The sequence below is a fragment of the Hyla sarda genome, chromosome 8, assembly GCF_029499605.1.
Source record: "Hyla sarda isolate aHylSar1 chromosome 8, aHylSar1.hap1, whole genome shotgun sequence".
Classification (NCBI taxonomy): Eukaryota; Metazoa; Chordata; class Amphibia; order Anura; family Hylidae; genus Hyla; species Hyla sarda.
The window spans coordinates 32240847-32255765 of record NC_079196.1 but is presented as its reverse complement, the minus strand read 5'-3'; the positions used below and the strand labels follow the sequence as shown (position 1 = coordinate 32255765).

The window sequence follows — 14919 nt, the reverse complement described above, 5'->3', positions numbered from 1 at the left end:
AAAAAAAATCATTGTGCGACAAAATTGAAAAAAAAAACGCTGTTTTGTAACTTTTGGGGGCTTCCGTTTCTACGTAGTACATTTTTCGGTAAAAATGACACCTGATATGTATTCTGTAGGTCCATACGATTAAAATGATACCCTACTTATATAGGTTTGATTTTGTCGGACTTCTGGAAAAAATCATAACTACATGCAGGAAAATTAATACGTTTAAAATTGTCATCTTCTGACCCCTATAACTTTTTTATTTTTCCGTGTATGGGGCGGTATGAGGACTCATTTTTTGCGCCGTGATCTGAAGTTTTTAACGGTACCATTTTTGCATTGATAGGACTTATTGATCACTTTTTATTCATTTTTAAATGATATAAAAAGTGACCAAAAATGCACTATTTTGGACTTTGGAATTTTTTTGCGCGCACGCCATTGACCGAGCGGTTTAATTAATGATATATTTTTATAATTCGGACATTTCCGCACGCGGTGATACCACATATGTTTATTTTTATTTTTATTTACACTGTGTTTTTTTTTTTATTGGAAAAGGGGGGTGATTCAAACTTTTAATAGGGGAGGAGTTAAATGATCTTTATTCACTTTTTTTTTTCACTTTTTTTTTGCAGTGTTATAGCTCCCATAGGGACCTATAACACTGCACACACTGATCATTATTATCCCATAGGGACCTATAACACTGCACACACTGATCTCTTATACTGATCATTGTTATCCCATAGGGACCTATAACACTGCACACACTGATCTCTTATACTGATCATTATTATCCCATAGGGACCTATAACACTGCACACACTGATCATTGTTATCCCATAGGGACCTATAACACTGCACACACTGATCATTATTATCCCATAGGGACCTATAACACTGCACACACTGATCTTCTATGTTGATCACTGGTTTCTCATAAGAAACCAGTGATCAACGATTCTGCCGCATGACTGCTCATGCCTGGATCTCAGGCACTGAGCAGTCATTCGGCGATCGGACAGCGAGGAGGCAGGAAGGGGCCCTCCCGCTGTCCTGTCAGCTGTTCGGGATGCCGCGATTAGCCGCGGCTATCCCGAACAGCCCGACTGAGCTAGCCGGGAACTTTCACTTTCACTTTTAGCCGCGCGGCTCAGCTTTGAGCGCGCGGCTAAAGGGTTAATAGTGCGCGGCGCCGCGATCGGCGCTGCACGCTATTAGAGGCGGGTCCCGGCTTCACTATGACGCCGGGCCCGCCATGATATGACGCGGGGTTACTGTGTAACCCCGCGTTATATCAGAAGAGCAGGACCAAGGACGTACCGGTACGTCCTTGGTCCTTAAGGGGTTAAAAAATCTTAATCCTTCCAGTACTTATGAGCTGCTGGAGTTGTGTTGTCCTTTTCTGTCTAAGTGCTCTCTGATGACACCTGTCTCGGGAACTGTCCAAAGTAGAAGCAAATCCCCATAGCAAACCTCTTCTTCTCTGTGCAGTTCCCGAGACAGACAGAGATGTCAGCAGAGAGCACTATGGCCAGACAGAAAAGAACAGCTCAACTTCAGCAGCTGATAAGTATTGGAAGGATTAAGATTTTTTTAATAGAAGTAATTTACAAATCTGTTTAACTTTCTGGAGCCAGTTGATATAAAAAAATAATATATATATATATTTTTTCCTGGAATACCCCTCTAACACTCGGTGGGCAAGAGCAGCACTTTGGGCCTGTGAGTGTTGTAATTTTTGAGGAACAGAACAGTGATAGGAACGTGCGCGCCTGCATAGTTACTCTCATTTCAGAGGAACAGCTGAGGCTGCATCACCAGCAGTATCGTAGTTGATGAAAATGGCGCAGCGGCAGCAATGATTTATGCAGACCAAACTAATTGACGGACAAGAAGACTCTTTCGATTTTGGACGCATTTACTGTAGTTTCACTCACATCTTCACAAAATCTAAGCGCTGCCTTTACTGACGGCTGTCTGGGCATGCTGGGAGGTGTAGTTACGCAACACATGGAGGCTCATTGGTTGGAAAAATAAATGCTATCCACTGGTGTCTGTCACCCTCCAACTCACCTGTTACCCATACAAAATGGAGTAATAGCTGGATATGTGCCCTTTCCATTTATATAGATGAATATAGAAAACAATATGTAAATTATAATCCAGTACTTTGTGTTTTCCAGGCCCTTTGTAGCAGAGCCAGACTGGTCACCTACCTCCCTGGGTTCTGCTCTCTCCTAAGACGGGTGAGGGGGACCCGAACCTTTTCTGCTGCTGGATCTTCAGGCTCTGATGAACCCTACATTGCTGCTACACCACCTGACATACGTAAGGCGCCATGATACCTGCTGACATCTGTAACAATACACAAGCACATTGTTACGACTGTGTCAGCTGCATCATGTCCATTAACATCCATAGTGGTCTTCACTATTTTGCAGATGTCTATTTAATACCTGTCACAGACACGTCCCCGGATACATGAGGTCTCCACCGAGCATTTATTTGTTCTGAATGGAGAGAGGAGAGAAAAGCCACTGCCAGGCTCCTCTGGTGCCAGATTATTTCTCAGAGAAAAGTTGAAATCCAGTATGCCTGTTCCTTCTGTTCTCTGAAAAATAGGTCACCACCAGAGGAGTCTGGCAGCAACTTACCCCTCCCCGCTATTCATTCACAACACTTGAATGCTTGGTGTAGCTGAACGGAGGGATCAACAGAGAGAGCTGACAGCTACAGTATCTCCCATAATTGAGTCCACCCCTCACATTATATATACAGTATCTCCCATAAGTGAGTCCACCCCTCACATTATATATACAGTATCTCCCATAAGTGAGTCCACCCCTCACATTATATATACAGTATCTCCCATAAGTGAGTCCACCCCTCACATTATATATACAGTATCTCCCATAAGTGAGTCCACCCCTCACATTATATATACAGTATCTCCCATAAGTGAGTCCACCCCTCACATTATATATACAGTATCTCCCATAAGTGAGTCCACCCCTCACATTATATATACAGTATCTCCCATAAGTGAGTCCACCCCTCACATTATATATACAGTATCTCCCATAAGTGAGTCCACCCCTCACATTATATATACAGTATATCACATAAGTGAGTCCACCCCTCACATTATATACAGTATATCCCATAAGTGAGTCCACCCCTCACATTATATATACAGTATCTCCCATAAGTGAGTCCCCCCCTCACATTATATATACAGTATATCCCATAAGTGACTCCACCCCTCACATTATATATACAGTATATCCCATAAGTGAGTCCACCCCTCACATTATATATACAGTATCTCCCATAAGTGACTCCACCCCTCACATTATATATACAGTATCTCCCATAAGTGACTCCACCCCTCACATTATATATATATATATATATATATATATATATATATAAAGTATATCCCATAAGTGAGTCCACCCCTCACATTATATATACAGTATCTCCCATAAGTGAGTCCACCCCTCACATTATATATACAGTATCTCCCATAAGTGAGTCCACCCCTCACATTATATATACAGTATCTCCAATAAGTGAGTCCACCCCTCACATTATATATACAGTATCTCCCATAAGTGAGTCCACCCCTCACATTATATACAGTATATCCCATAAGAGAGTCCACCCCTCACATTATATATACAGTATATCCCATAAGTGAGTCCACCTCTCACATTATATATACAGTATCTCCCATAAGTGAGTCCACCCCTCACATTATATATACAGTATCTCCCATAAGTGAGTCCACCCCTCACATTATATATACAGTATCTCCCATAAGTGACTCCACCCCTCACATTATATATACAGTATATCCCATACGTGAGTCCACCCCTCACATTATATATAAAGTATCTCCCATAAGTGAGTCCACTCCTCACATTATAAATACAGTATCTCCCATAAGTGACTCCACCCCTCACATTATATATACAGTATATCCCATAAGTGATTCCATCCCTCACATTATATATACAGTATCTCCCATAAGTGAGTCCACCCCTCACATTATATACAGTATATCCCATAAGTGAGTCCACCTCTCACATTATATATACAGTATCTCCCATAAGTGAGTCCACCCCTCACATTATATATACAGTATCTCCCATAAGTGAGTCCACCCCTCACATTATATATACAGTATCTCCCATAAGTGACTCCACCCCTCACATTATATATACAGTATATCCCATACGTGAGTCCACCCCTCACATTATATATAAAGTATCTCCCATAAGTGAGTCCACTCCTCACATTATAAATACAGTATCTCCCATAAGTGACTCCACCCCTCACATTATATATACAGTATATCCCATAAGTGATTCCATCCCTCACATTATATATACAGTATCTCCCATAAGTGAGTCCACCCCTCACATTATATATACAGTATATCCCATACGTGAGTCCACCCCTCACATTATATATACAGTATATCACATAAGTGAGTCCACCCCTCACATTATATACAGTATCTCCTATAAGTGACTCCACCCCTCACATTATATATACAGTATCTCCCATAAGTGAGTCCACCCCTCACATTATAAATACAGTATATCCCATAAGTGACTCCACCCCTCACATTATATATACAGTATATCCCATAAGTGAGTCCACCCCTCACATTATATATACAGTATCTCCCATAAGTGAGTCCACCCCTCACATTATATACAGTATCTCCCATAAGTGACTCCACCCCTCACATTATATACAGTATCTCCCATAAGTGAGTCCACCCCTCACATTATATATACAGTATATCCCATAAGTGAGTCCACCCCTCACATTATATATACAGTATCTCCCATAAGTGACTCCACCCCTCACATTATATATACAGCATCTCCCATAAGTGACTCCACCCCTCACATTATATACAGTATCTCCCATAAGTGAGTCCACCCCTCACATTATATATACAGTATCTCCCATAAGTGAGTCCACCCCTCACATTATATATACAGTATATCCCATAAGTGAGTCCACCCCTCACATTATATACAGTATCTCCCATAAGTGACCCCACCCCTCACATTATATATACAGTATCTCCCATAAGTGAGTCCACCCCTCACATTATATATACAGTATCTCCCATAAGTGAGTCCACCCCTCACATTATATATACAGTATATCCCATAAGTGAGTCCACCCCTCACATTATATATACAGTATATCCCATAAGTGAGTCCCCCCTCACATTATATACAGTATCTCCCATAAGTGAGTCCACCCCTCACATTATATATATACAGTATATCCCATAAGTGAGTCCACCCCTCACATTATATATACAGTATATCCCATAAGTGAGTCCCCCCCTCACATTATATACAGTATATCCCATAAGTGACTCCACCCCTCACATTATATATACAGCATCTCCCATAAGTGACTCCACCCCTCACATTATATACAGTATCTCCCATAAGTGAGTCCACCCCTCACATTATATATACAGTATCTCCCATAAGTGAGTCCACCCCTCACATTATATATACAGTATATCCCATAAGTGAGTCCACCCCTCACATTATATACAGTATCTCCCATAAGTGACCCCACCCCTCACATTATATATACAGTATCTCCCATAAGTGAGTCCACCCCTCACATTATATATACAGTATCTCCCATAAGTGAGTCCACCCCTCACATTATATATACAGTATATCCCATAAGTGAGTCCACCCCTCACATTATATATACAGTATATCCCATAAGTGAGTCCCCCCTCACATTATATACAGTATCTCCCATAAGTGAGTCCACCCCTCACATTATATATATACAGTATATCCCATAAGTGAGTCCACCCCTCACATTATATATACAGTATATCCCATAAGTGAGTCCCCCCCTCACATTATATACAGTATATCCCATAAGTGACTCCACCCCTCACATTATATATATATATATATATATATAGTATCTCCCATAAGTGACTCCACCCCTCACATTATATACAGTATATCACATAAGTGAGTCCACCCCTCACATTATATAAACAGTATATCCCATAAGTGAGTCCACCCCTCACATTATATATACAGTATATCCCATAAGTGACTCCACCCCTCACATTATATATACAGTATCTCCCATAAGTGACTCCACCCCTCACATTATATACAGTATATCACATAAGTGACTCCACCCCTCACATTATATACAGTATATCCCATAAGTGAGTCCACCCCTCACATTATATATACAGTATATCCCATAAGTGAGTCCACCCCTCACATTATATATACAGTATCTCCCATAAGTGAGTCCACCCCTCACATTATATATACACTATATCCCATAAGTGAGTCCACCCCTCACATTATATATACAGTATCTCCCATAAGTGAGTCCACCCCTCACATTATATATACAGTATCTCCCATAAGTGAGTCCACCCCTCACATTATATATACAGTATCTCCCATAAGTGAGTCCACCCCTCACATTATATATACAGTATCTCCCATAAGTGACTCCACCCCTCACATTATATATACAGTATCTCCCATAAGTGAGTCCACCCCTCACATTATATATACAGTATCTCCCATAAGTGAGTCCACCCCTCACATTATATATACAGTAAATCCCGTAAGTGAGTCCACCCCTCACATTATATATACAGTAAATCCCGTAAGTGAGTCCACTCCTCACATTATATATACAGTATATCCCGTAAGTGAGTCCACTCCTCACATATATACAGTATATCCCATAAGTGAGTCCACCCCTCACATTATATATATATACAGTATCTACCATAAGTGAGTCCACTCCTCACATTATATATACAGTATATCCCATAAGTGACTCCACCCCTCACATTATATATACAGTATATCCCATAAGTGACTCCACCCCTCACATTATATATATACAGTATATCCCATAAGTGACTCCACCCCTCACATTATATATACAGTATATCCCATAAGTGAGTCCACCCCTCACATTATATATATACAGTATATCCCATAAGTGACTCCACCCCTCACATTATATATACAGTATCTCCCATAAGTGAGTCCACCCCTCACATTATATATACAGTATCTCCCATAAGTGAGTCCACCCCTCACATTATATACAGTATATCCCATAAGTGAGTCCACCCCTCACATTATATATACAGTATCTCCCATAAGTGAGTCCACCCCTCACATTATATATACAGTATATCCCATAAGTGAGTCCACTCCTCACATTATATATACAGTATATCCCATAAGTGAGTCCACCCCTCACATTATATATACAGTATCTCCCATAAGTAAGTCCACCCCTCACATTATATACAGTATGTCCCATAAGTGAGTCCACCCCTCACATTATATACAGTATATCCCATAAGTGATACCACCCCTCACATTAGATATACAGTATATCCCATAAGTGATTCCACCCCTCACATTATATACAGTATATCCCATAAGTGAGTCCACCCCTCACATTATATACAGTATATCCCATAAGTGAGTCCACCCCTCACATTATATACAGTATATCCCATAAGTGATACCACCCCTCACATTAGATATACAGTATATCCCATAAGTGATTCCACCCCTCACATTATATATACAGTATATCACATAAGTGAGTCCACCCCTCACATTATATATACAGTATCTCCCATAAGTGAGTCCACCCCTCACATTATATACAGTATCTCCCATAAGTGACTCCACCCCTCACATTATATATACAGTATCTCCCATAAGTGACTCCACCCCTCACATTATATATACAGTATATCCCATAAGTGACTCCACCCCTCACATTATATATACAGTATCTCCCATAAGTGACTCCACCCCTCACATTATATATACAGTATATCCCATAAGTGAGTCCACCCCTCACATTATATATAGTATATACCATAAGTGAGTCCACCCCTCACATTATATATACAGTATATCCCATAATTGAGTCCACCCCTCACAACATATACAGTATATCCCATAAGTTACTCCACCCCTCACTATATATATATATATACAGTATCTCCCATAAGTGACTCCACTCCTCACATTATATATATAGTATCTCCCATAAGTGACTCCACCCCTCACATTATATATACAGTATCTCCCATAAGTGAGTCCACCCCTTACATTATATACAGTATCTTCCATAATTGAGTCCACCCCTCACATTATATATATATATATATATATACAGTATATCCCATAAGTGACTCCACCCCTCGCATTATATATACAGTATATCCCATAAGTGACTCCACCCCTCACATTATATATACAGTATATCCCATAAGTGAGTCCACTCCACACATTATATATACAGTATATCCCATAAGTGAGTCCACCCCTCACATTATATATACAGTATATCCCATAAGTGAGTCCACCCCTCACATTATATATACAGTATATCCCATAAGTGAGTCCCCCCCTCACATTATATACAGTATCTCCCATAAGTGAGTCCACCCCTCACATTATATATACAGTATATCCCATAAGTGAGTCCACCCCTCACATTATATATACAGTATATACCATAAGTGACTCCACCCCTCACATTATATACAGTATATCCCATAAGTGAGTCCACCCCTCACATTATATATACAGTATCTCCCATAAGTGACTCCACCCCTCACATTATATATACAGTATCTCCCATAAGTGACTCCACCCCTCACATTTTTGTTAATATTTCTTTCTGTCTTTTAATGTGACAACATTGAAGAAATGACCCTCTGCTCCAATGTAAAGTAGTGAGTGCACAGCTTGTATAACAGGGTTTAATGTTGTGTCCCCTCAAAATAACTCAATACACAGCCATTAAAGAAGAAGTATCATGTAAGTTAACTTATCCCCTATCCACGCCCCCTCTATATTACTCTATGGGAGAGCCGAAGGTTGCGGGTGGGACACAGCGCTTGGACCCCCTTCAGATAGGGAATACGCTTTCTAACATGATACTTCTCCCTTAATGTCTAATCCATGGCAACAAATGTGAGTACACCCCTAAGTGGAAATGTCCAAATTGGGCCCAAAGTGTCAATATTTTGTGTGGCCGCCATTATTTTCCAGCACTGCCTGAAAGGTGTTGTCCAGCAAAACTATCTTATTCCATGATCATAGGATAGGAGATGAGTAGCTGATCGCGTGGGGTCTGATCGCTGTGATAGGGGATAAGTTAGTTTTCGCTGGATAACCTCTTTAAGCTTCTTGGGCATGGAGTCCACCAGATCTTCACAGGTTGTCCCTGGAGTCCTCTTCCTCTCCTCCATGATGACGTCACGGAGCTGGTGGATGTTAGAGACCATGTACTCCCCCATCTTCTGTCTGAGGATGCCCCACAGATACACAATATGGTTAAGGTCTGGAGACCTGCTTGGCCAGTCCATCACCTTTACATAGTATCATAGTTCATGAGGTCGAAAAACGACCAGAGTCCATCAATTTCAACCTATATCCCTAATGAGTCCCTGCTGGGTTGATCCAGAGGAAAGCAAAAAACCCTCATACTAGAGGTAAAAATTCCTTCCTGACTCCAAATATGACATCAGAATAAATCCCTGGATCAACGTTCTGTCCCTATAAATCTAGAATCCATAACCTGTAATGTTATTATTCTCCAAAAATGCATCCAGACCCCTTTTACATTCTTTTACAGAGTTCCCCATGACACCTCCTCAGGCAGAGAATTCCACAGTCTCACTGCTCTTACAGTAAAGAATCTCCGTCTGTGCTGGTGCAGAAACCTTCTTTCCTCTAGACATAGAGGATCCCCCTTTGTTATAGATACAGTCCTGGGTATAAATAGATCATGGGAGAGATCTCTGTACGACCCCCTGATATATTTATACATAGTTATTAGGTCGCCCCTAAGCCTTCTTTTTTCTAAACTAAATAACCACAATTCTGATAATCTTTCTGGGTGCTGTAGTCCTCCCATTCCCCGTATTACCCTGGTTGCCCGTCTTTGAACCCTCTCCAGCTCCACTATGTCTTTCTTGTACACTGGTGCCCAGTACTGTACACAGTATTCTATGTGTGGTCTGACCAGTACTGTACACAGTATTCCATGTGTGGTCTGACTAGTGATTTGTACAGCGGTAGAATTATTTCCTTGTCATGGGCATCTATGCCCCTATTGATGCACCCCATGATTCTATTTGCCTTGGCAGCTGCTGCCCGACACTGGTCACTACAGCTAAATTTACTATTAACTAAGACTCCCAAGTCCTTTTCCATGTCGGTCATCCCAAGTGTTCTCCCATTTAATACAAAATCCCAGCCCAGATTTTTCTTCCCCATGTGCATTACCTTACATTTATCAGTGTTGAACCTCATCTGCCACTTCTCAGCCCAAACCTCCAACCTATCCAGATCCATTTGTAACAGTGCATTGTCCTCTATAGTGTTATCTACTATACACAGTGCACTATCCTCTATAGTGTTTACCACTTTACAGAGTTTAGTTTCATCTGCAAAGATTGCTACTTTACTATTCAACCCCTCTACAAGGTCATTAATGAATATATTAATCAGAACAGGACCCAAGACGGACCCCTGTGGTCCCCACTAGTAACAGTCACCCAATCAGATTAAGTACCATTAATAACCACCTTCTGTTTCCTATCACTGAGCCAGGTACTTACCCACTTGCACACATTCTCCCCCAGCCCAAACCTTCTCATTTTATGCACCAATCTTTTTTGTGGCACCGTAGCAAATGCTTTGGAAAATTCCAGATATACGACATGCAGTGATTGCCCCTGATCCAGTCTGGAGCTCAAATCCTCATAAAAGCTGATCAGGTTAGTTTAAAAGGACCGATCCCTCATAAAGCCATGCTGATGGTGCAGGCAGTGTTGATCTTAGAGTTTTGACACCATCTGAACAAAATAAGTTAAACTTGGTCATATGGGTCCACAGGATATGTTTCCAGTTATCCATGTCCTTAGTCTTCAGTAAACTGTATGCAGGCTTTCTTGTGCTTCATCTTTAGCAGAGTCTTCCTTCTGGGATGAAAGCCATGCAGACCTTAACCCCTTAACGACGCAGGACGTATATTTACGTCCTGCGCCGGCTCCCGCGATATGAAGCGGGATCGCGCCGCGATCCCGCATCATATCGCGTCGGTCCCGGCGCTAATCAACGGCCGGGACCCGCGGCTAATACCACACATCGCCGATCGCGGCGATGTGCGGTATTAACCCTTTAGAAGCGGCGGTCAAAGCTGACCGCCGCTGTGAAAGTGAAAGTGACCCTGCTGCTCAGTCGGGCTGTTCGGGACCGCCGCGGTGAAATCGCGGCGTCCCGAACAGCTGATCGGACACCGGGAGGGCTCTTACCTGCCTCCTCGGTGTCCGATCGACGAATGATTGCTCCGTGCCTGAGATCCAGGCAGGAGCAGTCAAGCGCCGATAATGCTGATCACAGGCGTGTTAATGCACGCCAGTGATCAGCATTAGAGATCAGTGTGTGCAGTGTTATAGGTCCCTATGGGACCTATAACACTGCAAAAAAAATGTTAAAAAAAAAGTGTTAATAAAGGTCATTTAACCCCTTCCCTAATAAAAGTTTGAATCACCCCCCTTTTCCCATAAAAAAAATAAAACAGTGTAAAAAAAATAAAAAATAAACATATGTGGTATTGCCGCGTGCGTAAATGTCCGAACTATAAAAATATATCATTAATTAAGCTGTACGGTCAATGGCGTACGCGCAAAAAAATTCCAAAGTACAAAAAAGCGTATTTTGGTCACTTTTTATATCATTAAAAAATGAATAAAAAGTGATCAAAAAGTCCGATCAAAACAAAAATCATACCAATAAAAACTTCAGATCACGGCGCAAAAAATGAGTCCTCATACCGCCCTGTACGTGGAAAAATAAAAAAGTTATAGGGGTCAGAAGATGACATTTTTAAACGTATAAATTTTCCTGCATGTAGTTATGATTTTTTCCAGAAGTGCGACAAAATCAAACCTATATAAGTAGGGTATTATTTTAACCGTATGGACCTACAGAATAATGATAAGGTGTAATTTTTACCGAAATATGCACTGCGTAGAAACGAAAGCCCCCAAAAGTTACAAAATGGCGTTTTTTTTTTCGATTTTGTCGCACAATGATTTTTTTTCCCGTTTCGCCGTGCATTTTTAGGTAAAATGACTAATGTCACTGCAAAGTAGAATTGGCGACGCAAAAAATAAGCCATAATATGGATTTTTAGGTGGAAAATTGAAAGGGTTATGATTTTTAAAAGGTAAGGAGGAAAAAACGAAAGTGCAAAAACGGAAAAACCCTGAGTCCTTAAGGGGTTAAAGGGGTATTCCAGGAAAAAACTTTTTTTTATTTATATCAACTGGTTCCAGAAAGTTAAACAGATTTGTAAATTACTTCTATTAAAAAATCTTAATCCTTTCAGTACTTATGAGCTTCTGAAATTAAGGTTGTTCTTTTCTGTCTAAGTGCTCTCTGATGACACGTGTCTCGGGAAACGCCCAGTTTAGAAGCAAATTCCCATAGAAAACCTCTTCTAAACTGGGCGGTTCCCGAGACACGTGTCATCAGAGAGGACTTAGATAGAAAAGAACAACCTAAACTTCAGAAGCTCATAAGTACTGAAAGGATTAAGATTTTTTTAATAGAAGTCATTTACAAAACTGTTTAACTTTCTGGAGCCAGTTGAGATATATATATATATATATATAAGTTTTTTTCCTGGATAACCCCTTTTAAGGGTGTCCTCACTTTTGTAGCCATGGTTTAGACATTAATGGCTGTGTTGAGTTATTTTGAGGGGACACAACCTTAAACCCTGTTATTCAGGCTGTGCACCCACTACTTTACATTGTAGCAGTGTTTCTTCAGTGTTGTCACATGAAAAGATGGAAGAAAATAGTCTGGGCATGTTGGAGTTGCTTTGCAACAGCTGGAGTCCTGCAGTTTGGAGATCACTGCTGTAGAGATGACAATCTATAGCGGCGATCCCCACCCTGTGACTCCTCAGTCATCTTAAAACTACAACTCCCATGATGCCCTGACAACATTTAGCATCTGGAGGGCCACAGGTTGGGGACCACTGCTGTACAGTATTAATTCAAGCTCGCCTACGATGCCCAGATTTCCAGAACATCATCTTTTATCTGTACGTCTTAAGGTTAGTAGAGATATATGTGGACATAGGGGTGGGTGAGACAGGTCGGCACCCTAAGTACAGTTATGGGCGCATTCACACCACGTTTCTGCAATACAGTTCCCGTATACGTTTTCAATGTGAAAAACGTATGTGACCTTATTGAAAACCGTATGCATTGACTTTCCATTGAAAACCATATGCCAAGCGATGCATTTGGTTGCATCTGTTTTGCGTCTTGTACGGTTTTGTCCGTCTTTATTTCCGTGCCCAAAACTGTAGCCTATCACGGTTTTTGGTCCGGGTGAAAAACCGTATTAAACCGTATACGTTTTTATTTTTTTATTTTTACATGGGAGTCAATGGGAACCGTACAGAACCGTATGTGCGTACGGTTCCACCCGGTTTTCACCATACAGTTTTTGACTTTTCACTGTTTTTTTTTTTTTCTTGGAATTTCAATCAAACAAGTGAAACTTTATTCATAATGGAGTGAAAAGTTAAAAACGTATACTTTTTTTTTTTCTTAAAAAAAACCATGCAACCAGACATCATTTTTCAAACCGTATATGGTTTTTAACCGTTTACAGGGGTTCAAATTTTTTACACACGTTTTGATACAGTTTACTCCGGTTTTGAGGAATCTGTTTTTCATCAAAAACCTGATACGGGAACTGTATTGCAAAAAATTGCGCCCTATCACTGATAGATTAGGGGATGTAGCGGTGAGTCACAGATTGCACTCTTCTGGTGTCGTTACGTTAGAAGCGCAACACCTATGATGGCATATAGATAGAATCAACCTGCTGTAGGTCAGTGTTTTCCCAACCAGGGTACCTCCAGCTGTTGTAAAACTACAACTCCCAGCATGCCCGGACAGCCAACGGCTGTCCGGGCATGCTGGGAATTGTAGTTTTACAACAGCTGGAGGCACCCTGGTTCGGAAACACTGCTGTAGGTTCATCCATCCGTTTGGAGCTGGTTTCCTGCCCGTCATACCCAGCGTGATGCGGGCAGTGAAATTCAAAGTTCGGTGAACAGAACATCGCTCTTATTGATCACCCGCCAAAAATGGATACTTTTCCCATGATCTGATGAATGACCTGGAGAAGAGTGGGTTTGTGCAAAAAGTTTTCTATAGATAAATATAAGCTTTTTTTTTTTTTTTTATAACTCCGCCCCTCTTCTGCGGTTTAGCGCTGACAAGTATCCGTTTTTGCCGGGTGATCCACATGAGCGCTGCTCTGCTCACCGAAGTTTGAATTTAAGTTAGTAAAGTGATGCAGGTATTATGTATGAGATCCTGATGTTTTCTTTTATCCCCTTTCTCAGTACCCCGGACAGTTTGGCCCGATGAAGTAATGGGACCATTTGGTCCCCAGGACCACCGCTTTCAGCTACCCGGAAATGTTGGCTTTGATGCTCATGTGAATGGAATAAACAGTCAGAGGAAAGTTCAAGTACAGAAAAACTTACCAGATCTCCTGAGTGAACCGGCCGCCAGCGAGAGGCATGAGTTCATAATGGCGCAGTTTGTTAATGAATTTCAGGTAAAGCTTATTGCTCACCGTGGACCAAATACATCAATTTATAAACCATTTGAGACAAAACCAAAGTACAGGCCATGAGAATCGATACTAAAGTGTCTTGGACAGTTTGGAACGCGTAGCATTGCAAGTCCTTGTACAGTGGTCCCTGAACTTACAGTTGCCTCAGGTTGCAATATTTTCG

At 41.1% G+C, this 14919-nt stretch overlaps 1 protein-coding gene across 2 annotated transcripts in view; it reads left to right on the top strand.

The window, feature by feature from the left end:
• The window catches only part of MMADHC (metabolism of cobalamin associated D), a 57555-nt gene that overhangs the window by 5265 nt on the left and 37371 nt on the right, over positions 1-14919 (top strand). Inside the window, exons 3-4 of one of the 2 annotated variants that reach the window (XM_056534178.1) lie at positions 2178-2322; positions 14521-14738. In XM_056534178.1, coding sequence (XP_056390153.1) covers positions 2178-2322; positions 14521-14738 — 363 coding nt within the window. The remainder of the gene's footprint in view (positions 1-2177; positions 2323-14520; positions 14739-14919) is intronic. The other variant, XM_056534177.1, reaches the window with a different exon arrangement.